This window comes from Elephas maximus, chromosome 6 (genome assembly GCF_024166365.1).
Source record: "Elephas maximus indicus isolate mEleMax1 chromosome 6, mEleMax1 primary haplotype, whole genome shotgun sequence".
In the NCBI taxonomy this organism is placed as follows: Eukaryota; Metazoa; Chordata; class Mammalia; order Proboscidea; family Elephantidae; genus Elephas; species Elephas maximus.
The window spans coordinates 14,696,901-14,722,602 of NC_064824.1; the positions used below are offsets into that span (position 1 = coordinate 14,696,901).

At 43.1% G+C, this 25,702-nt stretch overlaps 1 protein-coding gene across 1 annotated transcript in view; it reads right to left on the reverse strand.

Annotated features, from left to right (window-relative positions):
- Positions 1-11,722: 11,722 nt before the first annotated feature.
- Positions 11,723-25,702, reverse strand: part of ERCC3 (ERCC excision repair 3, TFIIH core complex helicase subunit) — a 54,313-nt gene continuing 40,333 nt past the window's right edge. The window contains exons 11-15 of the mRNA XM_049889097.1: positions 20,784-20,880; positions 19,503-19,620; positions 16,034-16,152; positions 14,070-14,222; positions 11,723-12,162 (exon numbers count right to left, since the gene is read on the reverse strand). Of these exons, the coding sequence (XP_049745054.1) occupies positions 12,031-12,162; positions 14,070-14,222; positions 16,034-16,152; positions 19,503-19,620; positions 20,784-20,880 (619 nt within the window). The 3' untranslated portion in view covers positions 11,723-12,030. The remainder of the gene's footprint in view (positions 12,163-14,069; positions 14,223-16,033; positions 16,153-19,502; positions 19,621-20,783; positions 20,881-25,702) is intronic.

Below are 25,702 nucleotides of genomic sequence, written 5' to 3' on the forward strand. Positions count from 1 at the left end.
TTCTTTCTTTTGGCAGTCCATGGTATATTCAATATTCTTCTCCAACAGCACAATTCAAAGGTGTCATCTCTTCTTCCGTCTTCCTTATTCATTGTCCAGCTTTCACATGCATATGATGTGATTGAAAATACCATGGCTTGGGTCAGGCACACCTTAGTCTTCAGGGTGACATCTTTGCTCTTCAATACTTTGAAGAGGTCCTGTGCAGCAGATTTGCCCAATGCAATGCGTCTTTTGATTTCTTGACTGCTGCTTCCATGGCTGTTGATTATGGATCCAAGTAAAATGAAATCCTTGACAACTTCAATCTTTTCTTTGTTTATCATGATGTTGCTCATTGGTCCAGTTGTGAGGATTTTTTTTTTTTTTTTTTTTATGTTGAGGTGTAATCCATACTGAAGGCTGTGGTTTTTGATCTTCATTAGTAAGTGCTTCAAGTCCTCTTCACTTTTGGCAAGCAAGGCTGTGTCATCTGCATAACGCAGGTTGTTAATGAGTCTTCCTCCAATCCTAATGCTCATGGATAGGAATACCCAAAATTGTGAAAATGTCAATACTACCCAGAGAAATTTACAGATGCAATGCAATATCAATCCATATTCCAACAGCATTTTTTTAACAAGATAGAGAAACAAATCACCAACTTTATATGGAAAGAGAAGAGGTCCCAGATAAGTAAAGCTTTACTGAAAAAGAAGAACAATGTGGGAGGCATCACACTACCTGATTTTAGAACATATTATACTGCCACCGTAGTCAAAACAGCCTGGTACTGGTACAACCGTAGATACATAGGCCAATGGAACAGAATTCAGAACACAGACATAAATTCATCCACCCATGAGCAGCTGATATTTGACAAAGGTCTGACATCTGTTAAATGGGAAAAAGACAGTCTCTTTAACAAATGGTGCTGGCATAACTGGGTATCCATCTGCAAAAAAATGAAACAATACCCACACCTCACACCATACACAAAAACTAACTCAAAATGGATCAAAGACCTAAATATAAAATCTAAAACCATAAAAATCATGGAAGAAAAAATAGGGACAACACTAGGAGCCCTAATACATGGCATAAATAGTATACGAACCATAGCTAACAATGCACAAACACAAGAAGAGAAACTAGATACCTGGGAGCTCCTAAAAATCAAATATTTGCTCATCAAAAGACTTCATCAAAAGAGTAAAAAAGAACCTACAGACTAGGAGAAAATTTTTGGCTATGACGTATCCAATAACGGTCTAATCTCTCAAATCTACAAGATACTGCAACACCTCAACAACAAAAAGACAACTCAATCAAAAAATGGGCAAAGGATATGAACAGACACTTCATTGAAGAAGACATTCAGACAGCTAACAGATACATGAGGAAATGCTCACTATCGTTAGCCATTAGAGAAATGCAAACCAAAACTACAATGAGATACCATCTCACCCCAACAAGGCTGGCACTAGTACAAAAAACACAAAATAATAAATGTTGGAGAGGTTTTGGAGAGACTAGAACACTTACACACTTCTGGTGGGAATGTAAAATGGTACAACCACTTTGGAAGCTTATTTGGCACTTTCTTAAAAAGCTAGAAATAGAACTACCATACGATCAAGCAATCCCACTCCTTGGAATATATCCTACAGAAATAAGACCCGTCACAGGAATAGATATATGTACACCCATGTCCATTGCATGTTCACAGTAACAAAAAGATGGAAACAAACTAGGTACCCATCAACAGACAAATGGATAAACAAACTATGGTACATACACATAATGGAATACTACATAACTATAAAGAATAATGATGAATGCACGAAAGATCTCACAACATGGATGAATCTGGAGGGCCTTATGCTGAGTGAAATTAGTCAATCACAAAAGGACAAATACTGTATGACACCACTATTATAAGAACTCAGGAAAGTTTAAACACAGAAGAAATCATTCTTTGATCATTAAAAGGATAGGGAGGCAGAAGAAGGGGAATTCACTGACTAGATAGTAAAAAATAGACAAGAATAATCTTAGGTGAAGGGAAGGACAATGCACAATATAGGAGAAGTCAGCACAACTGGACCGAAGCAAAAGCTAAGAAGTTTCCTGATCACAACCAAACACTTTGAGGGACAGAGTAGCTGAGGCTGGGGCCTGGGGACCATAGTTTTGGGGAACATCTAGGTCAATTGGCATAACAATGTTTATTAAGAAAATGTTCTTCCATAAAATGATACTTGTGAGGAGCATGTTCTTAGCTCAAGTAGACACATGAGACTAAGTGGGCAGCTCCTGTCTGGAGGCAAGATGAGAAGGCAGAGGGGGACAGGAGCTGATTGAGTAGACACAGGAAATATGGGGTGGAGAGGAGGAGCGTGCTGTCACCTTATAGGGAGAACAGTTAGGGTCACATAACAATGTGTATATAAGTTTTTGTAGATGAAACTGACTTGAATTGTAAACTTTCACTTCAAACACAATAAAAAGAAAAGAAAATGTTCTTCATCCTACTTTGGTGAGTGGCGTCTGGGGTCTTAAAAGCTTGCAAGTGGCCATCTGACATGCATCAATTGGTTCCAACCCACCTGGAGCAAGGGAGAATGAAGAACACCAAAGACGCAAGGAAAATATTAGCCCAAGAGACAAAAGGGCCACATAAAGCAGAGACTCCATCAGCCTGAGACCAGAAGAACTAGATGGTGCCTGGCTACCACCAATGACTGCCCTGACAGAGAACACAACGGAGAGTCCTAGACAGAGCAAGGAGCAGAGCAGAACTCAAATTCACTTAAAAAGGCCAGACTTAATGGTCTGACAGAGACTGGAGGAACCTCTGAAACTGCGGCCAGTGGACTGTTAACCTAGAACTAAAACCATTCCTAAAGCCCACTCTTCAGACAAAGACTAGACTGAACTATAAAAGAAAAAAATAATACTTGTGAGGAGTGTGCTTCTTAGTTCAATCAGATACATCGGACCAAATGGGCAGCTCCTGTCTGAAGGCAGGATAAGAAGGCAGGAAGGAATAGGAACTGGTTGAATGGACACAAGAAACCCAGGTTAGAAAAGGGAAGTATGCTGTCACATTGTAGGGATTGCAACTAATGTCACATAACAATATGTGTATAAGTTTTAGTATGAGAAATTAACTTGAGCTGTAAGCTTTCACCTAAAGCATATTTAGGAAAAAAAAAAAAGGAAAAAATCAGAACTGATAGCCACAGACTAAAAAAAAAAGGTCTAATTTTCAAAATCTATGGGAAAATCCAACATCTTTACAAAAAAAAGACAAATAATCCAATTAAAAAATGGGCAAAGGAAATGAACAGACATGTCACCACAGAAGACATTCAAGTGGCTAACAGACATATGAGGAAATCTCACAATCATTAGCCATTAGAGAAATGCAAATCAAAACTACTATGAGATATCATCTTACCCTGACATTACTGGCACGAATCAAAAAAACAGATAATAACAAATGCTGGAGAGGTTACAGGGAGATTGGAACACTTATGCACTGCAGGTGGGAATGCATGGTGTTTTCAATCGTCTCCTACGCATGTGAAACCTGGACAATGAATAAGGAAGCCCAAAGAAGGATTGACATCTTCGAATTGTGGTGTTGGAAAAGAATATTGAATATACCATGGACTGTGAAAAGAATGAACAAATCTGTCCTGGAAGAAGTACAACCAGAATGCTACTTAGAAGCAAGGATGGCAAGACTATGTCTCACATACTTTGGACATGTTGTCAGAAGGAATCAGTCCCTGGAGAAGGACATAATGCTTGGTAAAGTAGACAGTCAGCAAAAAAGAGGAAGACCCTCAATGAGATGGATTGACGCAGTGGCTGCAAAAAATGGGCTTAAGGATAAAGAACTATTGTGAGGATGGAGCAGGACTGGGCAGTGAGTGTTTCACTCTGTCGTACATAGTGTCGCTATGAGTCGGAACGGACTCAAAGGCACCTAACAACAATAAATATATATATATGGCTTTTGACAACTTAACAACAAAAAGACAAATAACCCAATCACAAAATGGGCGAAGAACCTGAATAGACATTTCACCAAAGAGGACATTCCAATGGCTACCAAACAGATGAACAGATGCTCAGTGTTGTCAGCCATCAGATAGATGCTAATCAAAACCACAATGAGATACCATTTCACTCCCACTAGGATGGCCAGATTAAAAAACTGAAAATAACAAATGTTGGCTAGGATGTGGGGAAACTGGAACCCTTTTCCATCAGTGGTAGGGATGAAAAATGGTATAGCCATTGTGAAAATCAATGTGGCGATCCCTCAGAAAACTAAAACTAGGACTACCATATGACCCAGCAATTCCACTCCTAGGTATATATCCAAAAGACTTGAAAGCAGAGACTCAAACAGAGACTTGTATACCAATGTTCATTGCAGAAATATTCACAATAGCCAAAATGTGAAAACAACATAAATGTCCATGAACAGATGAATGGATTAAAAAAGTGTGGTACATACATACAATGCAATACTACTGACCCAGTAAGATAAATGACGTTTTGATACATGCTATAATATGGGTGGATCTGGAAGACATCATGCTGAGTGAAATAAGTCAATCACAAAAGGACAAATATTGTATGACCTCACTTATATAAAAAGACAAGAAAAGACAAATGAATAGAGAACAAAGTTTATTAGTGGTTACCAGGAGTAGGAAAGGGTGGGGGGAGGGAATTAACAGTGACGGCAAAATTGTATTAAGGGTAAGGTTGCACAGCATATTGTTGTAATTGCTATCAATAAGTTGTACACCTGTAAAAAGTTGAATTGGCAAAAGTTCTGTAATAGATATATTTACAAAAATGACCAAAAAAAGAGTAGCTGCTGAGGCTGCTTATGTACAAACACCTCATGAGATTTTGTTTCTTGGTTTGGAGGTTTAGGGTCATGGTTTCATGGGACATCTCAGTCAAATGGCCTAATAACATGTTTGGTGCTTCTGTTCTACCTCCTACTTTGTTGCATAGTGCCTGCGGTCTTAAAAGCTTGCAAGAAGTCATCCAAGGCACAACAGTTGGTCTCTATTCACCTGGAGCGACACAGGAAGAAGGAGAGTCAGGAATACGAGAAGGATATGGAATGTATGGCTAGTTGCATCCATGAGCAACTGCTTCCTTTGCCCTGAGACCAGAACTGGATTGCACCCGGCTACCGTCATTGAACATTTTAATCAAAGATTCTATAGCAGAATCCTGATTAAAAAGGGGAAAAGGCAGAACAGAATTTCAAATTTTCATAGACTCTGGACTTTCTGGAGCCATGGAGGGTGGATGAACCTCTGAAATTATTGCCCCAAGACAATCTTAATCTTTAAACCAAAAATATTCCCTGAAGTCACCTTAAAATCAAGCAATAATTTATCTTAAATAGTAAAAAATGTCTTATTTGAGCATTATGTTGTTTTAAGAATTATCTATATGGGATCCGACTGACATTAGCAACTCAAACGATTAGATAGGAACCTTAGTGGGCAGTGAATTTACATTAATGAAAGAGGGACAACTCAGAAAAGGAGGGTGAAAATGGTTGTACAACTCGAAAGGATGTAACCGATGTCGCTAAATTGTACATGTAGACAGCGTTGAATCAATATACGTCTAACTGTATATGTTCTAAACAACAACAAAATTTAGAAAGAAAAAAAAGAATTTGTGTTTCATTTTTGAAAGATCTTTTCACTGGGTATAGAATTCTAGGGTGTTTTTTCTTTCTTTCGGTACTTTAAATATGTTGCTGCACTGTATTCAGACTTGCCTGCTGTTAAACTCATTTTATTCCTCTGTCTTCTTTCTCTGCCTGTTTTTAAGATGTTCTCTTTATCACTGGTTTTAAACAATTTGATTATGATGTGCTTTTTTTTTTTTTTTTTGGTGTAGTTCCCTTCATATTTCTTGTGCTCAGAGTTCTTCGGGTCTGGGGGGTTTAGTTTTCTTCAAGTTTGGAGAACTTTTGGCTATTAGTTCTTCAACATTTTTTTCTATCCCCATCTCCAAGAATTCCAAGTACATGTATTAGTCTGCTCGAAGTTGTCCTGTGGCTCACTGATGCTCTGTTCATTTTGTGTGGTCTTTTTTCCATCTCATTTTGCACATTTATGTTGTTGTATCTTTGAATTCACTGATCTTTCCTTCTGCAATGTCTAGTCTCCAAGAATCTCACTGTTTTAGTTACCAGTTGCATTGGGAGAGGCTGAGGGTTTTTTTGTGTGTGTGTGTGCTTTAACTGAAAGTTTACATATCAAGTCGAGAAGTTGAGAGTTGTAAAAACCATCCATACCTGGCTCCTTTTTAACAGCTCTACCCTCAATGCACCCACCTTGTTTCGTATTTTACTATATAAGTAGCACGAAGAATGCAGGCAGCCCCTTCAACGCCTTGCTTGGGGATCTCCTTAGCTAAACCACAAAGTTCATTATCTGCATGCTCTATTTTCCACATAACAGCAAGTGATAGTGCCACTAAGTTTTCTGCCATTATGTAACAGGGATCCCCTTTCCCCACTTCATTTTAACCTATCCCTGGCAGTGTCCTTAAAGTCCAGATTTTTACTAATAGTGTGTTAAAAACCCAAAAACCAAACTCACTGCCGTCGAGTCAATTCCAACTCACAGCGACCCTATAGGACAGAGCAGAACTGCACCATAGAGTTTCCAAGGAGCACCTGATGGGTTCAAACTGCCAAACTCTTGGTTAGCAGGCATAGCACTTAACCACTATGCCACTGTTACATAAGGCAATTTAGGCTTTCTCTAACATGATTCTCAAAATTCTTCTAACCTCTGCCCACTTCCAAAGACACACCCACCTTTGTTATTGTATTCGTTACAGCAGCATTTCACTCTTGGTATCCAAATTTGTATTAGTTATCTACCGTTGTCAGGGGACAGCCCCAGCAAGGAAAGACCCTCACTGTGCATCCTGGCTGATAATCTGAAGAACTAACACACATAGCCCTTTCCAGATTCATGAGTTTATTCAGGGAAATTTACTGACATGGGCAAGCAACTGCCCTCCAGTGGCGGCCAGCTGAAGTATTTTCCACAACCACCTAGCAAGGGACCCAAGCTTATATACCATTCTAGCTGGGACCAAGGCTCATTGTCTCTCACGTCCTTGGGCAGTCAGTGTTCCCAGGGACTTCACCTCCAGGCACAGATATTTTCTTTCCTGTTGTTAAGGTATTCCTCTGCCTTGGCCACTGGCCCAGTCATGCCACTTCCCGCCTTGTACCTTAGCCCGTGTCCGTCCCAAATTCAGCCCCAGCATGCTTCAGGGAAGACCAAAGCTGGTTCCATTAGGGAGGGGATGCATATAGCTAAATAGCATTACCCTACAACAGCCATGTAACCAATTAGCTTAAAATTCAGTGGCTTAAAATTATCTTACAATTTCTGTCGGTCAGGAATTCAGGTGTAGCTTAGGTAGGTCCTTGGGCTCAGGATCTCTCATGAGCCTGCAATCAAGGTGTGGGTTAAGACTGCAGTTATCTCAAGGATAAGTTAGAGAAGGATCTGTTCCCTAGCTCACTCACATGGTTGTTGGCAGGATTCAGGTCCCCATGGGCTGTTGGACTGAGGCCACGTCAGTCCCTTGCCATATGGGCCTCTCCATGCAGCTCACACAGCTCAGAAGCGATACCCCACCACTGTTAATGGGTTATTTTCCAGTCCCTAGTTCTAGCTCACGCTCATGCTCAAAGGAAAGGGAGAATACAAGGGTATAAATACTAGGAGGCAGGATCCCTGGGCACCATTTCAGAAGCTGCCCAGGACACCCATCTTAGACATCGTAGTTTATCTCTAGAGGTTTGATTAACGTCTTCCATGTGTCAACATGTGAAATCTTTCCTCTAACTTCGCAAACATATGGAATACAGCTTATAGTAACTTTTAATGCCCTTGTCTACTAATTCTATCATATGTGTCACTTTTGGGTCAATTTGATTTTTCATTGAGTCATATTTTCCTGGTTCTTCGCTTGCCTGAGAATTTCTGATTGGATGCCAAATGTTGTGTTTTACCATTTTGGTTGATGAATATTTTTGTATTTCAGTAAACATTAGTAAGCTTTGTTCTGGGATGAGGCCTGGTTACTTAGACATAGTTTGATCCGTAAGTCTTGCTTTTAAACTTTGTTAGACAGGACCAAAGCAGAGTTAGGCTAATTTTCCCCACTGTGCAGCAAAAACCCTGCTAGGTACTCTACCAGATGCTCTGTGAGTTATGAGGTTTTCCACTCTGGCTGGTGGGAACAGCAATATTCCCGGCCCTGTGTGAGCTCAAGAGATTGTCCGCTGTAATTCTTTCCTGTGGTTCCTTCCCCAGCCTCAGGTACTTTCCCTAAATGCATGTGCTGATCAGTACTCAATTGAAGACTCAAGAGGGGCCCTATGCAAATCTCTGTAGTTTTGCACAGTTCTTGTCTCTGGTATGCCCTCCTGCAAGTTCTATGTGCCGTGGTGGGGCAGTTCAGGAAAAAGCGGGGAGGGATTCTATGGTAGAGGGTTACTAACGAGCAGTTCACTCACAAATCCCAAGGCATCAGCAGGCAGGATTATTGTGTTCCTTTAAATATACAAACTTTGAAGATTCTAACCCCTATGTCTCCACCTTGCCCCCTTCCTCTCCCTGGGTGACTGCTCTGAGCAGCACTTCACTCACAGGCCTGTTGGGTGTTCATCTTGCCTTGCTTGTGTCTTGGGAGCCCAGGTGCAAAAACAACAGGATTAAGTACTTAAAGAGCCCTACATAATCAGCCCGTACACTCTTTGTTAAGGAGCCACCACCTATCTCTCAGTGAAGTGGGCAGTCATGAGAGGGTCACTGACCATCCCATAATAGTCATTTTTCAGAAAAGTCTACTCTTGCTACGTTTTTTTTTACAACACCTCACCATGATTGGTTCATTCTCAAGGTTTCTTCTCTTCTCCTGGCAGGAGACTGAGGCGCAAGTGCGCTGACTATGACCTTCCTGGGGTTGCAGTAGCCAGCTGTTGCCATTTTTTTAGGGCTGTGCACAATATTTTTAGAGCCTTGCGCAAAAAGTCATTCACAAAAATTATGCGGACTGCACACACATTGCAGGACTGTTCATGCATACGTATGTCACTCCCTATAAAAGGAGCATATCTGCCCTGGTTCAGGGAGCTGATAGCCTTAGGTCACAAGACCCTGCCTGTCTCCCAGTTTGCACACTGTGAATAAACCTTTCTGTTCTTCCAACCCCTTGTCTGGCTGACTTCAATTCGCTAGCCTGCTGGACAAGGACCTATCAGTTGACAGGTTCATCAGGACACTTTTTAGATATTCAAACAGATTCGGGGAAGAAAATAAGTTGAGTCACCTCCCCGTCAAATCTCTGGAGTAAACAGATGGTGTCATGACTCAAGATACACACAGACCACCCTTCCCCCAAAAGAGCAAGAACTCGTTTGTGGCTGAGCAAGAGGCAGACTATAGCAATGATGTGTGTGGAGAGCCCCAAGGGTGTCTGCACACGCTGTTTGTGGTGGTGGTGTAATGCTAGACAGTTTTTAATGGAGCACTGTGTATAAATACATGATTGATCATCTCTGAAAAGAACTGAGGCTAAACTCTGCCCCCAGTTCCGGTTTTGCCCTGTTGTGTTGGAATAAGGCAGCCCTTTTGAGACTATTTTAGCTTGCTTTGATTGAAGCTGACCTTCTCTGTTGGTTAGGTAATGAATAAAAAAGGTTCTGAAGAAAAAAAAAGTCCCTGGGCATCTATTATTTGCCAGATACTGGTCCACAAATAGAACTCAGACTTACAATCAAAACCCAGTGCCATAAATGTAAAAAAAAAAAAAAAAAAAAGGACACCGTAAGTGCCAGAGCACAGGAGAGGAAATAACGAATTTGGGAGGTAGGAGCAGGAGTTGGGCTTCCTGGAAGTGGCACCTCAACTACGTCTTAAAGGATAAACAAGTAGGAGTTTGTGACATGGCCAGGGTAGGGAACAGGAAACAGCAAGGGGGACAGGAATGTGAACATACAGGAAGTGTTCAGCACATCAGAGAATCCGTAACGGAGGAGGAGAATAGTGGGATGCAGACCTCAAATTCTCATAAAAAAGACCAGACTTAATGGTCTGAGACTAGAAGGAACCTGGAGGTCATGGTCCCCAGGCCTTCTGTTAGCCCAAGACTGGAACCATTTTCAAAGCCAACTCTTCAGACAGGGATTGGACTGGACTATAAGATAGAAAACAATATTGGTGAGGAGTGAGCTTCTTGGTTCAAGTAGACACATGAGACTATGTGGGCAGCTCCTGTCTGGAGGGGAGATGAGAGGGCAGAGGGGGCCAGGAGCTGGCTGAATGGACACAGGAATACAAGGTGGAGAGGAGTGTGCTGTCTCATTACAGGGAGAACAACCAGGATTATGCAGCAAGGTATATTTAAGTTTTTGTATGAGAGACTGACTTGATTTGTTAACTTTCACTTAAAGCACAATTTAAAAAAATGTATTCGGTACAGCCTGAGTATGTCAAGTACAGAGTTGTGACAGATGAGTGTCTGAATGTATCAACAGTTACACCAAGCCTGAGACGAGTGGGTGCCATCCTACCAAGGCTGTTGGGCAGGTGTGCATGCCTGCATGAGTTCAGGCCTTGGGTGTGGCTGACAGGGGGGTTGCACTGACAGAGGGGCAAGCTGCCCACTGGCCCCACCCGCTGCCTAGACTAGGAGGAAACCATTTGTCCCCAAAATGTCAGCTTAGAGAAGTAGAATTTGGGGAAGGTGGTTTGCTTCAAACCACTAACAAAGGGGATCCTGTCTTCTCCCTGGTGTCGTCTGCAGCTGCTTCGTAGAGCAGCAGTATAAATGCTGGGTCTGCTGACTCAGGAAATGAAACACTGCAGCTGAGCTGGAGGCTGAGGGGCCGCTCCAAATTTAATTCTGAGGACTTATTTAGCACAGGGTTTCATATTCCCTAGGTATGAACACTGTTGCCCATTAGAACAAGCCTCCTTCTCAAAATGACACTTTTTCCTCTGTGGCCTAGGCTGTATCTTTCTTCTATGGAGCAACCCTCCTTGTCTACCTTTTCCTCTACATCTTTTCTTTCATACCAGGAGCAACAAGAGAGAAAAAGCCCATGACGTTTTAAGAATAAAAGAGCTAGTCATTAATGACCACTGTTAGATGAGGAATCCACCCTACCGATAACACCTAAAATGTATTTTGGAGGAAACACAGGGTCATTTAGAGACCAACTTCAGGAGCTGCGTGCAGAGTGGCTTCCTGGGAAGGGATGGTCTTGAGGTGATCTGGAGCACCTAGCCTGTTGCGTACCCACCATGGGTTAAGCCTGGTGAGGACAGCCAGTCACTGGACAGGAAGGGCCCCGCAGGGGCTGGCTCCCCAGCCTAAATCCACTAGCATCACACCCCAACACTACCCAAGCTAAACAGTGAACGCTGAGATTTCCTGAAGACCCTCCTGAATTCCCCAGGACCTTTCACCTGTCAATTCTTCAACGCCCAGGGGCATGTGTGTCTCCCCAGCAGCTCCTAGGGCTGAGCTCCATCTTACTCCTCTGTGCCTGCTGCCACATGGAGCCTTGATCGAGGTTTGTCATCTAGACCTAACCCATGCCTGTGACAAGACCTAAAAGCACATCTTTAATGAAGAGGAAGAAGCATTCCATTTCTTTTTATTCAGAGAACAGTAAGATAAATACATTTTAAATATTATAATTTTTTACGTACAGGAATGACCCATCCCCCAACAAGTTCAAAAAGTGGTCTGAAAAGATAAAAAAATACAGTCTTCCACTTTTATTTAAACCCTGGATGACCCATGAAGACAGAATCAAGCCCTTGATGCCTTTCAACATGGTCCGCAGACACTGAATTTAGGCCCGTTTGGCCAGCACTAGGGGAGTCCATGGATGTAGAAACTTTTCGAGATCCCATCCCACGCTGACACCAAGCATCCAGCAGCATGTGGCCATCACTTCCTGAAGCGCTTGAAAAGCGGGTGCACGTGCTTCGATGAAGCCTTGTTCCGTGAGGAGTGGTACTCCATGTACACGGTGTCGTCCGCCCCGGACATGGAGCTCATTGTGCCAAAGCGCCGGGATACCTGTGTGAGGAGGAGAGAACCCAGCCTGCTCTCAGTTCTCAAGCGGAAAAAGACGCTCCTTTTTAAATAGCCTCCTAAATAATAATGTTTGTTATTTTATACAGGTTTTACTGATGACTTACTATGTCTTCAACATTGTTCTAAGCAATTTACATCTGTTTACATGTATTAAATCATCTACTCCTCACAACCATTATAATCCTCATTTTATAGGAGAGAAAACTGAGGCACAAAGTGATTAAGTAACTTGTCTAAGTTCACACAGCTCCTAAGGAGATAGATGAGACCTGAACCAAGGCAGTCAGGCTTCAGAGTCCCTGTTCTTAGCCATAATGTGACACTGCCTCTTTTAATGACAATTTCTGAACAGAATTTATTAACAGTGAGGGAAGAAGTCACCCCAGGTTTCCTGAGACTTAATCATGAGGCTTTGAATCAAGTGGAAAGCCAAACAGTGCTGGGCTTGAATCCCGACTCCACGTCTCGTTGGGTGACTTAATTTCTGTGCCTCAATGAACTCATCTATAATTTGGGGCTAACCCTGTCTGCCTTCCCAGGTGGCTGTGGAGAGAGATCCCTCGAGTCAAGGGTTTGACCCAGGGTGGGGCACAGCCCTGTCACCAGCACACAGGCCACGCGTGTACAGACAGCACTAGTGATGCCTTCAGTGGCCTGACCAAAGGTGACCCCTGTGAGGTGGGACTGAACAGACATCACCTGAGGACTTAGAGGCAGGGAGGAGATCCAGCTTCCAGACCCCATATCTGTGGGAAGGAAGGCCTCAGGCTCGAGGAAGGGCAGCGCCTCCCCAAGTGACAGCTGCTGCTTTCTTGCCCTGTCTCAGCCATTGCTCACCTGCTCTAATACCAACTTAATCTCAAAGGCATCTGACTCAGGGCTTCAAACCAGTCATTCCAGGTTCTAATGCCTGCTGAGAATTCACATTTCTAACAAGTTCCCTGTTGAGAATTTGCATTTCCATCCCTAATATACTGAATCAGAGACTACATTTTAAAAGATCCCCAGTTGATTCTTATGTGCATAAATCCCTGGAAACTTGTTAGAAATGCAAATTCTCAGCAGGGAACTTGTTAGAGAGGTAAATTCTCAGCAGGGGTTAGACCCGCGCAAACCAGTTGGAAGCCCTGACCTGACTAAATTGCACTTCTCCCTTAGAAGGGCCTGACTCTCACTCTTCTTACCAAATTCTCCATAATGATGCTTGTATTAATAATACCATATTACATGTGCTTAGTGCTTAGAAGGCATTCTCTAAGTATTTCCAGAATAAATGCAAGGATGAGTATCTCCAAAGAACTCTAAATTTCCCAGCATAACTTTGGAGGCTACCATGAGTTGACTGTCAAGGCCTATCTTCCAGACTGGAAGGCTCAGCTCTACTGACAAGGAGAAAGCCAGGCCCAGAAAAGACTGACCTGCCCAAGGTTCAGAAAGGCAGCCTGGGGTGACACCTGTCTTCTGAGCCCCAGGCCCATCATGCACCCTCCAGCAACCACTGGTGAGCTCCTGGGGCCATTCCTTTGCCATCCAATATCAAGACACTGACAGATGCTTTTCTGGACTGTCTTTCTGGAAACCCAGCAGTGGCCTGCCGTGTCGCCACCTGAGCTCAGCTAAGCCCCCCTGTACGTGTGGGAGGAAGGATAGGCACCAAAAAGCTAACCACAGCTGTTTCTACTGTCCTTCTCTCTACTTGTTCCTGTCTTCTAAGTTTTTTTTAAATAAATCACATGCATATGAGACTGTGTGTGGGGTGGGGGTGTGAGTGGGTATGGGTGGGTGGGGGTGTGTGTGTGTAAGTGGGTGGGTGGGGGTGTGTGTGCGCGTGTGCGTGTGTGGACTCTGCCCTCAGGTCACTGGCATCGGGAGCCTCACCCACTACTCACCTGGCTGGATTTGGAGCCAAATTCTCCCGCCACCACCTCTTCCTCAGCATCCAGGTCAGTGGCTGCCAGAACTTTCTGTAAAAGCTGCTGCTGCTCTTCTTTCGTTGAAAATGCCAACTCTTCCTCCTCCATGCCAGCCAGCTTTGTGATCACCTGCAGAACAGACACATCAGGCAGGTTCCCTTTTGTTTCCTCTCTGGAGCCCTTCTGTGCCCTCTTGGGTTCACAGCTCTGGGCATGTCCCTCCCTCAGGGAACCACCCAGGTTGGCTAGTATGGATGGTTCATCTTTACCATTCCCAAGGCTCCAGGGGCCCCCTTTAGTAGGGAGCTTGACCAATGACTGCGAGACAGGCAACATTAGGGAAATCCGCTTTCAACAGATAGCAACTAAATGATCTCTTACGGGTGACGAACAGGAATCTCGGTGAATTTTAAAACATTCGCCAAGTAAAGGAAGGAACAAAAAGACTGAAAGGCACAAACCTGCTGCCCTTTCAGAAGGGTCCTGCCATGTGCTGGCTTGGCACCCCACAAGAGTGAACCCTCAAAAACCTCAGGATGTCAGGTATGGTTCACAAGATGTTTTCTAACTGGCCAAGCTAACATATGGTGGAGATCTGGTTCTCATTTCTACAGGAACAACTTACCACAAGGTTTGCCTGTCCCCCACATAAGGCCTGATTAATTACGAAAAGGGAACTCTTTTTCACCCTTAATTCTTCTTGTAATTTTAATTAAAAGAAAATTCTTAGAAGTAATGGTCTGATGAAATCCTTCAGGTGGTCAGAGATCCAAAGTATACATCTGCCCTGGGCTGGCCACCTCTCCCAGAAGCCTAGGCCCCAGTTCCGGAAGCGCTAACCCCAGACTCTCAGTAAGCAACGCAGGAGGCGAGAAGGCAAAGCCGGCTCCAGCCAATACAGACAGCGACCTGCCAGTGGCCTTTGGGCTGAGCTTGCTTTTCAGAGAACTTGTCACTTCCTACCCTTATGACTCTTCTCAGGAGTTTGGAGATGTGGATACTGTGATACATTTTATAGACAGATAAAAGGTCACAATGCAAATTAGAAAAACTGGGCCCAAAACCTAATTGTCTGTCCTCTAGCCCACCACCAGAGGTCTGAACAGTGCCTCTGCCTCTATTAAAATGAGAGGCCAGACAGCAGCCAACCCTGTCCTCCTGCCAAAGGACAGTAACGGGAGTGCTTCCCGATTGGAGAAGAGGCACAAGTCAAAATTACCTGACAGGCAGCCTATGGTCTTTGCCAAATCCAAAGCCTGGAACACGAGTCTGTGTGTGTGTCTTCTTTGTGGACTACAAGGGAACGTCCTTCCCCTGCTTTCTAGCACCTCCCCCACCTCACACAAATAAAAACCCTTCAGAACACTAAATATGGCCATAAACCCACTATTTGTGTCAATAGGAGCCAATAAAGGTCAGCCACAACTTTGAAATGCCCCGCCTTCTTCACACACCTGGTTTGTAGTTATTTATGAACAGCCTAAATCTCTCGGCATGGATGACGCTGTTGTCTGTGAGGCACACGAGGGCCTGGACTCACCAGCTGACTGAAGGAGGAGCTCTCCAGCCTCCTGGAGGGGCACCCCTGAGAATGCAACCCCAGGCGGCTCACATGCACACAGTGATGGCTGAGTTCCAGGCCAGCCACAAGTCCCCCCACAACAACTAGCACTCTCTACAGAAGACAAATGCCTCCCTCGGCCCTGCACTCTGGCCATGCGCTGTGGAAAATAGGGGAGAGGGACCCTGCACGGTAGTTTCCGGCAAGGCCCCAGCAATAGATACAGAGACAAAGGGAGACTGGAGCAAGGCCCCCCGTCCTAATGTCTGGTGCCTGCCAGAGGTTTTTCTCTGGCTGATGGTGGCCCCCACTTCTCCTGCAGGCCAGGATTACCAAAAGCTTTGGTTCTAGTCTCACCAGAGACCAAATGGGTACGTACCTTAAAACTATAACCTTGATCTACCAAGAACCTCTGCCGCTTGGTTGAGTAAGCCATTTCCTGCGTGTCCTGGGATACCAGTGAGTAAAAAAAAGCATTGTACTCCTCTGCAACCATACCTTGGGTGGAAGGGGCAGAATAAAGAACAGCATTAGCCATTAGAATGGCAGGAGCTAAGGGTCCAGGGCTCAAAAGCAAGCAGTGCAGTGGGAGAGCTTTGGAGTCAGGTGGGGGTGGCATGACAATTCAATGGTCCCAGCCCCCATCCAATGGGACTGGATATCCAATGCAAAAGAATGAAGTCAGGCCCCTACCTCACACCATAAACAAAAATTAACTCAAAAGTGAATCAGATAAAACTATAAAACTCTTAGAAGAAAACATAAGAGTAAATCTTCGCGACCCTGAATTTGGCAATGGTTTCTTATATTTGACACCAAAAGCACAAGCAACAAAAGAAAAAACAGATAAACTGGACTTCATCAAAATTAAAAACCGTGCTTCAAAACACATCATCAATAAAGTGGAAAGACAACCACAGAATGAGAGAAAATATTTGCCAATCATTTACCTGATAAGAGACATAATCTAGAATTTATCAACAATGATTACAATTCAGTAATGAAAAGACAAATGACCTAACTATAAAACAAAGGATTTGAATAGATATTTCTACAAAAATATGCAAATGACCCATAAACTCACAAAAAGGTGCTCAAGATCATTAGTTATCAGGGAAAGCCAAATCAAAACCACAGTGAGGTACCATTTCATACCCATTAGAATGGCTATGGGGCTCTGGTGGCGCACCGGTTAAGAGCTTGGCTGCTAACCAAAAGGTCGGCAGTTTGAATCTATCAGCTGCTCCTTGGAAACCCTATGGGGTAGTTCTATTCTGTCCTACAGAACTGCTGTAGGGTTGCTATGAGTCGAAATCAACTCGACGGCAATGAGTTTGGTTTTTGGTTTTAGAATCAAAAGGATAAGTAATAACAAATGTTAGCAAAGACGAAGAGAACTGAAGCCTCATGTTATTACTAGTAGAAATGTAAAATGGTGTAGCTGCTTTGGAAAACAGTCTGGTAGTTCATCAAAATGTTAAACGTAACAGTTACCATATGATTCACAATTTTCACTCTGAGGTAAGCACCCAAGAGAGGTGGGAACATATGTCCACACTAAAATTTATAAATGAACACTCACAACATTATTCATAACAATCCAAATATCCATCAATGGATGAATAAACAAAATGTGGTATAACCATACATACAATGGTGTATTGTTCATCATTAAAAAGGGCTGAAGTACTTATGATACATGATACAACATGAATAATCCTTTGAAAACATGCTAAGTCAAAGAAGGCAGTCACAGAAGACCACATATTGTATGGATTCTATTTACACAAAATGTGCAGAAAAGGCTCCTTTACAGAGACAAAATGGATTAGTGGTTGCCTAGGGCTGGGGAAAGGTGTCGTGGTTAAGCGCAATGGTTAAGCAGTTGGCTGGTCGCCAAAAGGTTGGACGCTTGAACCCACCAGTGGTTCCACGGGGAAAAAAGACCTGGCAATCTGCTCCTGTAAAGATTACAGCCTAGGGAACACTATGGGCCAGTTCTACTCTGTCATAAGAGTCCCTAGGAGTTAGAATCGACTCTATGGCACACAACAACAACAACAGGGCTGGGGGTGGGAGTCAAGAGGAAGTGCGGCGTGACGGTTAATAAGTGTTTCTTTGTGGAGGAATGAGAATACTGCCCCATTTTAAACACAGACTGTAGATTCTACAGAAAAAATTGAACGCTTTTGCTTCACAGTTCAAATGCCAGTAAAGTAAGCATCTGTGCACTGTATTCAATTGTTTCTTAGTCTTCTAAGAGCTCTGAGATAAGATAGAGCCAAATATTTTAAGTCAAATACTATTTTTAAGAAAACAAAATTCGAATCAAATTCAAACGGGTTTTCAAATTGAATTTACTTCTTTATTTTACACAGGAAATCTTAGTATTTTAATTGCTCTTAACTATAGGGGAGTAGGAAACCCTGGTGGTGAAGTGGTTAAGTGCTATGGCTGCTAACCAAGAGGCTGGCAGTTCGAATCCGCCAGGCGCTCCTTGTAAACTCTACGGGGGCAGTGGGTTTGGTTTTTTTTTTTTAAATAGGGAAGTAACTTCAATTTTTAGAAATTTATTACAGTCAACAGTAAGGAATAAACAATGACCTACCTGAACATATGCTACAGATTACAATCTCATATGCCAAGAAGCCATCACTGACGGGCAGTTTATAGGAACTACGGTTTATACAGCAATCTACCTTATGTTGCCTGAGTCTCAATCGTCTCATCAATCCTGCGAGGTAGCACTGTCTCTCCCATTTAGATGCGAAACCAAGGCTCAGAGGAGCTAAGTAACTTGCCCAAGGTCACACAGCTAGTAACTCTATGGTTCCAAAGTCCATGCTATTTCTACTATTTCATTCTAAAAGCAAACAATTAGCTGCCTCTTAAACATATTTGAATACAATACCATTCATACGCATGCCCGCTAATCTTGCCATTTTTAAACATCCTAGCAGTCCAGCTGCCTCCTAAGATAAATGAATCCCTTAAGGACAGGTCCTGTGTCTTCTTCATCTTAGGAGACAAGCCCTGGCCCCAGAAGGAGAGCAACGGCACCCCCTGCCATGTCCATGACTGCTATCTGGGCCCCTTTGACTACAGGTAATAAGTGCCTAGAAGGGGCCCTGGAGGCACAGTGGTTAAACTCTCAACTGCTAACTGAAAGGTCTGCGGTTCGAAGCCACCAGCCACTACACAGATGTGGCAGTCTACTCCGGTAAAGATTATAGCCTCGGAAACCCTATGTGGAAGTTCTCCGTCCTACAGGGTCGCTATGAGTCAGATCAACTGGACTGCAACAGGTAATAAGCACCTGGAGACTCCCAGCCTCCTCAGTAACCACCTCTTACCTCCTCATTCACCGTGTCTGTGCCATCCCTGCTGTAAGCTGCCACCCCGGGCAGCAATCTTTACTGGTTACGAGTCACCTGTCCACTCTGAGGCTGCCAAAGGTGCTCCCACCAAGCCCCTCCCTTATTCCTGACTCAAGGTCCAGGGAATAGCACCCAACTCCTACACTTTCTCTGGTGGCCCAGCTCTGCTTTCTCCCTTCCACGTCTATAGCACACATTACCCCACACTATTCACTACACAGCACTCCCCTGCTCCTCCGTTACCTCACTATCCACCAACACTAATCTGCTGAGAGGACACCCATGTCAATTCCAGACAGCGGCATGGAAAACACCCACAGATTCACCCTCAAAGGATGAGAAATGTTAACAGGCCTCGGTCCTTGCCGTGTGACTCCCTCCATCAAGCACCAGCTTGATGTCCTGAGCACACCACACCCTACCTCTTCCTATCAGATGGTGAAAAGGGAGAACAGGAAAGACCATCTGTACCTTTTTTGGCTCGGAGCACCCGCCCCAACCTCTGGGCCTCCTGCCGCCGGGAACCACCATGAGAAGAAATTTGAATGAGCACATTTGCTTCTGGCAGATCAAACGATGTGTCACCTACCTGAAGAAATGAAGCAGCTGTGAGTTTGGAAAGGTTATTTATGAGACAAAAAGAAGAAAAACAAAACCAACTGGCCTAGAATTTAAATAAGCTTCGTAGATAATTTAGAAAAAAGAATCACCATCCTCTTCTCAGTATACCAGGGTCACCCTGACACGGGCAGGTTCGGTGAAGCAGTGAGTCTCAGAAATGCACCACATTTCTAGGGCCTTGCATGAATTCTCCTAAGGGACCGTATGTGCCCTGTGTATGTAAAGGCCATCTCACTGACTACAGTTACCACCATCTACCTGAGCAACACGCATGGTGCTGGGTGCTAGAGGCCCAAAGATAAGAGGTCCCTATCAACACAGACTCACTCTGAATGACTTTTTTTTTTAGCTACAGAACAGGTGTGCACAAAACTATCCACCTCACCCACTAAGACGGCAACACGTGGGGGACATGAACTGGCAGCGTCACTGTTCCACAATGGGCTGGACTCAGATTTGGGGTGGCCTCCTCAGCTTGGGGACTCCAACCACTGCAGTTACTAGCCACAGACTTGAAAGTCTGCTACTTTCTTACCCAGCTACAATCATTTCCTATGGTAAATCTCTTTTCTTTGGGGCTTTGGGTCTGTGCTCCTCTGAATGTTCTAACTTTTCGGGCCACAGCTTCCAACTGTAAAATAAACTCACCATAAGGCTGGGTACACGTGAGCCCGAGCTGTGCTTATTATGTTCACCACCTGCCATCAATGCCCACCAGGGGGCAGGACAAAGACTGTCCACAACACACAACATCCCCAACTCCACAAAGAACTGAGTCTGAATAACTGCTTTCGTCAAAGCAGGAAGTGAACATTTTTTTTTTCCATTTAAAAAGGAAATACAATTCGAAATTCCTGTATCCCAACAAGAGATAGGGAAATCTTGATCAAGCAAAGAAACGCTGTAGATTATCCACAGTACACTTAACATTTCAAATCTGCTTCTCTTACAACCTAATACTCTGCCACCTGCCTCCAGACACTGGACATTGGGAATGAAAACATAAACATGACGGTCCTTACACAAACACAGACTTGCTGTCTAGAAATCACACAGTGCACCCCCAGGATGCTCGGTGTCAACTGACACATGTTCGAGGGGCCTCACCACCCACCCGCTCACCACACAAACCTTGGATATGAAGATGGTGTTGATTTTGGGGTTGTGTTTGAAATTCTGGAGAATCTGCATCCTTTCTCCCTGGGACGTAGGACCATAAATATAGGGTCTAAGAGAAGAATAAAGTTGTGTTAGAAAGATCACAGAATCACTCAATAATCCTGAGGGCATCTTAGAAGGAAAAAGGAGTTCAAAAGGTTACTCTCTAGTGGGAAGCCCTCCATTATGCAAGAACATCAGGAGAGCTATAAAAAGGAGTGGCTACTACAGATGCTATCCCCCACTGCTTCTCGAGTCCCCCCCCCCCCCCCGCCATGTTCAGCACCCCCCATTAATTCTAGGTTCAGGTCAACCTCCATTTTTGTTGTTCGGACAGAACAAGAGGATACTGATTGGTTTAAAATCAGGAAAGGTGTGCGTCAGGGTTGTATTCTTTCACCATACCTATTCAATCTGTATGCTGAACAAATAATCTGAGAAGCTGGACTCTATGAAGAAGAACGGGGCATCAGGATTGGAGGAAGACTCATTAACAACCTGCGTTATACAGATGACACAACCTTGCCTGCTGAAAGTGAGGAGGACTTGAAGCGCTTACCGATGTAGATCAAAGACCACACACAGCCTTCAGTGTGGATTACACCTCAACATTAAGAAAACAAAAATCCTCACAACTGGACCAATGAGCAACATCATGATAAACGGAGAAAAGATTGACATTGTCAAGGATTTCATTTTACTTGGATCCACAATCAACAGCCATGGAAGCAGCAGTCAAGAAATCAAAAGATGCATTGCATTGGGCAAATCTGCTGCAAAGGACCTCTTCAAAGTGTTGAAGAGCAAAGATGTCACCCTGAAGACTAATGTGTGCTTGACCCAAGCCATGGTATTTTCAATCACATCATATGCATGTGAAAGCTGGACAATGAATAAGGAAGACAGAAGAAGAGCTGACGCCTTTGAATTGTGGTGTTGGCGAAGAATACTGAATATACCACGGACTGCCAAAAGAAGGAACAAATCTTTCTTGGAAGAAGTGCAGCCAGAATGCTCCTTAGAGGCAAGGATGGTGAGCCTGCGTCTTACATACTTTGGACATGTTGTCAGGAGGGATCAGTCCCTGGGCGAGGACATCACGCTTGGCAGAGTACATTGTCAGTGGAAAAGAGGAAGACCCTCAACGAGGTGGATCAACACAGTGGCTGCAACAATGAGCTCAAGCATAACAACAATTGTAAGGATGGCGCAGGAACAGGCAGTGTTTCGTTCTGTTGTGCATAGGGTCGGTATGAGTCGGAACTGACTCAACGGCACCTAATAACAACAACATTTTGGACTGTGCTCTACCCTGCTTCAACATCTCTAAGCTTAGAGTCTATAAAAAGAGAATCCTCTGTAACCCATGAGCCCAATGGGACTGTGTTATAGATTGAATGATGTCTCCCAAAAATGTGTCACCTTGGTTAGGTCACAATTCCCAGTGTTGTGTGGTTGTCCTCCATTTCGTGGCTGATGTAGTTTTCCTATGTGTCATAAACCCTAATCTCTACCTGTGCTTAATAAGGCAAGATTGGGTTATGTTAAAGAGGATTGGGGTGGGATGTAACACCCTTACTCACGTCACATCCCTGATCCAATGTAAACGGAGTTTCCCTGGGGTTTGGTCTGCATCACCCTTTATCTTACAACAGATAAAAGGGAAGTGAGCAGAGAGTAAGGGACCTCATACCACCAAGAAAGCAGAGCCAGGAGCATACATCCTTGGGACTCAGGGTTCCTACGCTGAGAAGCTCCTAGACCAAGTGAAGATCGATGACAAGGACCTTCCCCCAGAGCTAACAGAGAGAAAGCCTTCCTCTGGTGCTGGTGCCCTGAATTCAGACTTCTAACTTCCTAAACTGTGAAAAAATCAATCTGTTAAAGCCACCTACTTGTGATGTTTCTGTTACAGCAGCACTGGATGACTAAGCTCCACTCTTCAGAAGAGCCTGTCTCTCAGTACCCACCATCAGGAAGAAGTGCTCAGACAATGCGGCCTCAGTAGCGGAAGGTTTTCCCCATGCAGAAGATGAAACACAGGAGGTAAGTATCCTCCAGAAAGAGAATCTAGTATTTGCTCAACACCTATGAGATGCCAGGCACAAGTATCCTGAGGTAGGTGGCCTTAGCTCCATTTTACACAAAGTACAATGAGGTTCAGAGACGGAAACATCTTCTCCTAGGTCACACAGCAAATAAGAGACTCAAATCAATCTGACTCCCAAGTTGACACTATTTCCACTACACCACACTACCAGAAAACCCTGACCGTCTCTCCTGGAAAACGCTTCAGTAACCAGAGCTTCACCTGCCATAAAACAGACCAATGCCCACTGCTGAATCTACTCCACAGGAGCATCTTAAAGCAAGAAAACAGTAAGACACTTCAAACATTTGAAGTCCAGAGATTAAAAAAAAAAGTTCATTTAGGAAAGGTTCCATTAAGAATCTAGGAAAAAAAAAAGAAAAACAGGAGAGGAAGTAAATAACCCAAATAAGAAATGAGATGGGCGATATTACAACAGACCCAACTGAAATTAAAAGAATCTTATCAGATTACTATCAAAAACTATACTCCAACAAATTTGAAAACCTAGAAGAAATGGATGAATTCCTAGAAACATACTACCTACCTAAACTAACACAAACAGAGGTAGAACAACTAAACAGACCCATAACAAAAGAGATAGAAAAGGTAATCAATAAACATCTAACAAAAAAAAAGCCCTGGCCCAGAATGCTTCACTGCAGAGTTCTACCAAACATTCAGAGAACAGTTAACACCACTACTACTAAAGGTATTTCAGAACACAGAAAAGGACGGAATACTCCCAGACTCATTCTATGAAGCCAGCATATCCCTGATACCAAAACCAGGTAAAGACTCTACAAAAAAAAGAAAATTAACAGACCTATATCCCTCATGAACTTAGATGCAAAAATCCTCAACAAAATTCTAGCCAATAGAATTCAACAACATATCAAAAAAATAATTCACCATGACCAAGTGGGGTTCATACCAGGTATGCAGGGATGGTTCAACTTTAGAAAAACAATTAATGTAATCCATCATATAAATAAAACAAAAGACAAGAACCACATGATCTTATCAATTGATGCAGAAAAGGCATTTGACAAAGTTTAACACCCATTCATGATAAAAACTCTCAGCAAAATAGGAATAGAAGGAAAATTCTTCAACATAATAAAGGGCATTTATACAAAGCCAATAGGCAACATCATCCTAAATGGAGAGTCTGAAAGCATTCCCCTTGAGATTAGCAACCAGACAAGGATGCCCTTTATCACCACTCTTATTCAACACTGTGCTGGAGGTCCTAGCCAGAGCAATTAGGCTACATAAAGAAATAAAGAACATCCAGATTGGTAAGGAAGAAGTCAAAGTATCTCTATTTGCAGATGACATGATCTTATACACAGAAAGCCCTAAAGAATCCTTCCAGAAAACTACTGAAACTAATAGAAGAGTTCAGCAGAATATCAGGATACAAGATAAACATACAAAAATCTGTTGGATTCCTCTACACGAACAAAAAGAACATCGAAGAGGAAATCACCAAATCAATACCATTTACAATAGCCCCCAAGAAGATAAAAATACTTCGGAATAAATCTTACCAGAGATATAAAAGACCTATACATAGAAAACTACAAGACACCAGTGCAAGAAACCAAGAGAGACCTACGTAAGTGGAAAAACATACCTTGCTCATGGATAGGAAGACTTAACATTGTAAAAATGTCTGTTCTAGCAAAAGCGAACTATAGATACAATGCAATTCTGATCCAGATTCCAATGACATTTTTTAATGAGGTGGAGAAACAAATCACCAACTTCAGAGGAAGGGAAAGAGGCCCCGGATAAGTAAAGCATTACTGAAAAAGAAGAACAAAGTGGGAGGCCTCACTCTACTTGATTTTAGAACCTACTATACTGCCGCAGTAGTCAAAACAGGCTGGTACTGGTACAACCACAGATACATAGACCAATGGAACAGAATTGAGAATCCAGACATAAATCCATCCACATATGAGCAGTTGATATTTGACAAAAGCCCCAAAACAGTTCAATGGGGAAAAGACAGTCTTTTTAACAAATGGTGCTGGCATAACTGGATATCCATCTGCAAAAAAATGAAACAAGACCCATACCTCACTCCATGCACAAAAATGAGCTCAAAATGGATCAAAGGTCTAAATATAAAATCTAAAACGATAAAGATCATGGAAGAAAAAATAGAGACAATGTTAGGAGCCCTAAAACACGGCATAAACAGTACACAAAACATTATAAAGAACGTAGAAGAAAAACTAGATAACTGGGAGCTCCTAAAAATCAAGCACCTATGCTCATCCAAAGACTTCACCGAAAGAGTAAAAAGACTACGTATAGACTGGGAAAAAGTTTTTAGCTATGACATTTCCCATCAGCATCTGATCTCAAATCTACATTATACTACAAAAAGATAAATAACCCAATTAAAAAATGGGCAAACGATATGAACAGGCACTTCACTAAAGAAGGCATTCAGGTAGCTAACAAATACATGAGGAAATGCTCACGATTATTAGCCATTAGAGAAAGGCAAATCAAAACTACAATGAGATTCCATCTCACTTCAACAAGGCTGGCGTTAATCCAAAAAACACAAAATAATGTTGGAGAGGTTGTGGAGAGACTGGAACACATATACACTGGTTGGAATGTCAAATGGTATAATCACTTTGGAAATCGATTTGGCGCGTCCTTAAAAAACTAGAAATAGAACTACCATACGATCCTGCAATCCCACTCCTTGGAATATATCCTAGAAAAATAAGAGCCTTTACACAAACAGATATATGCACACCCATGTTCACTGCAGCAC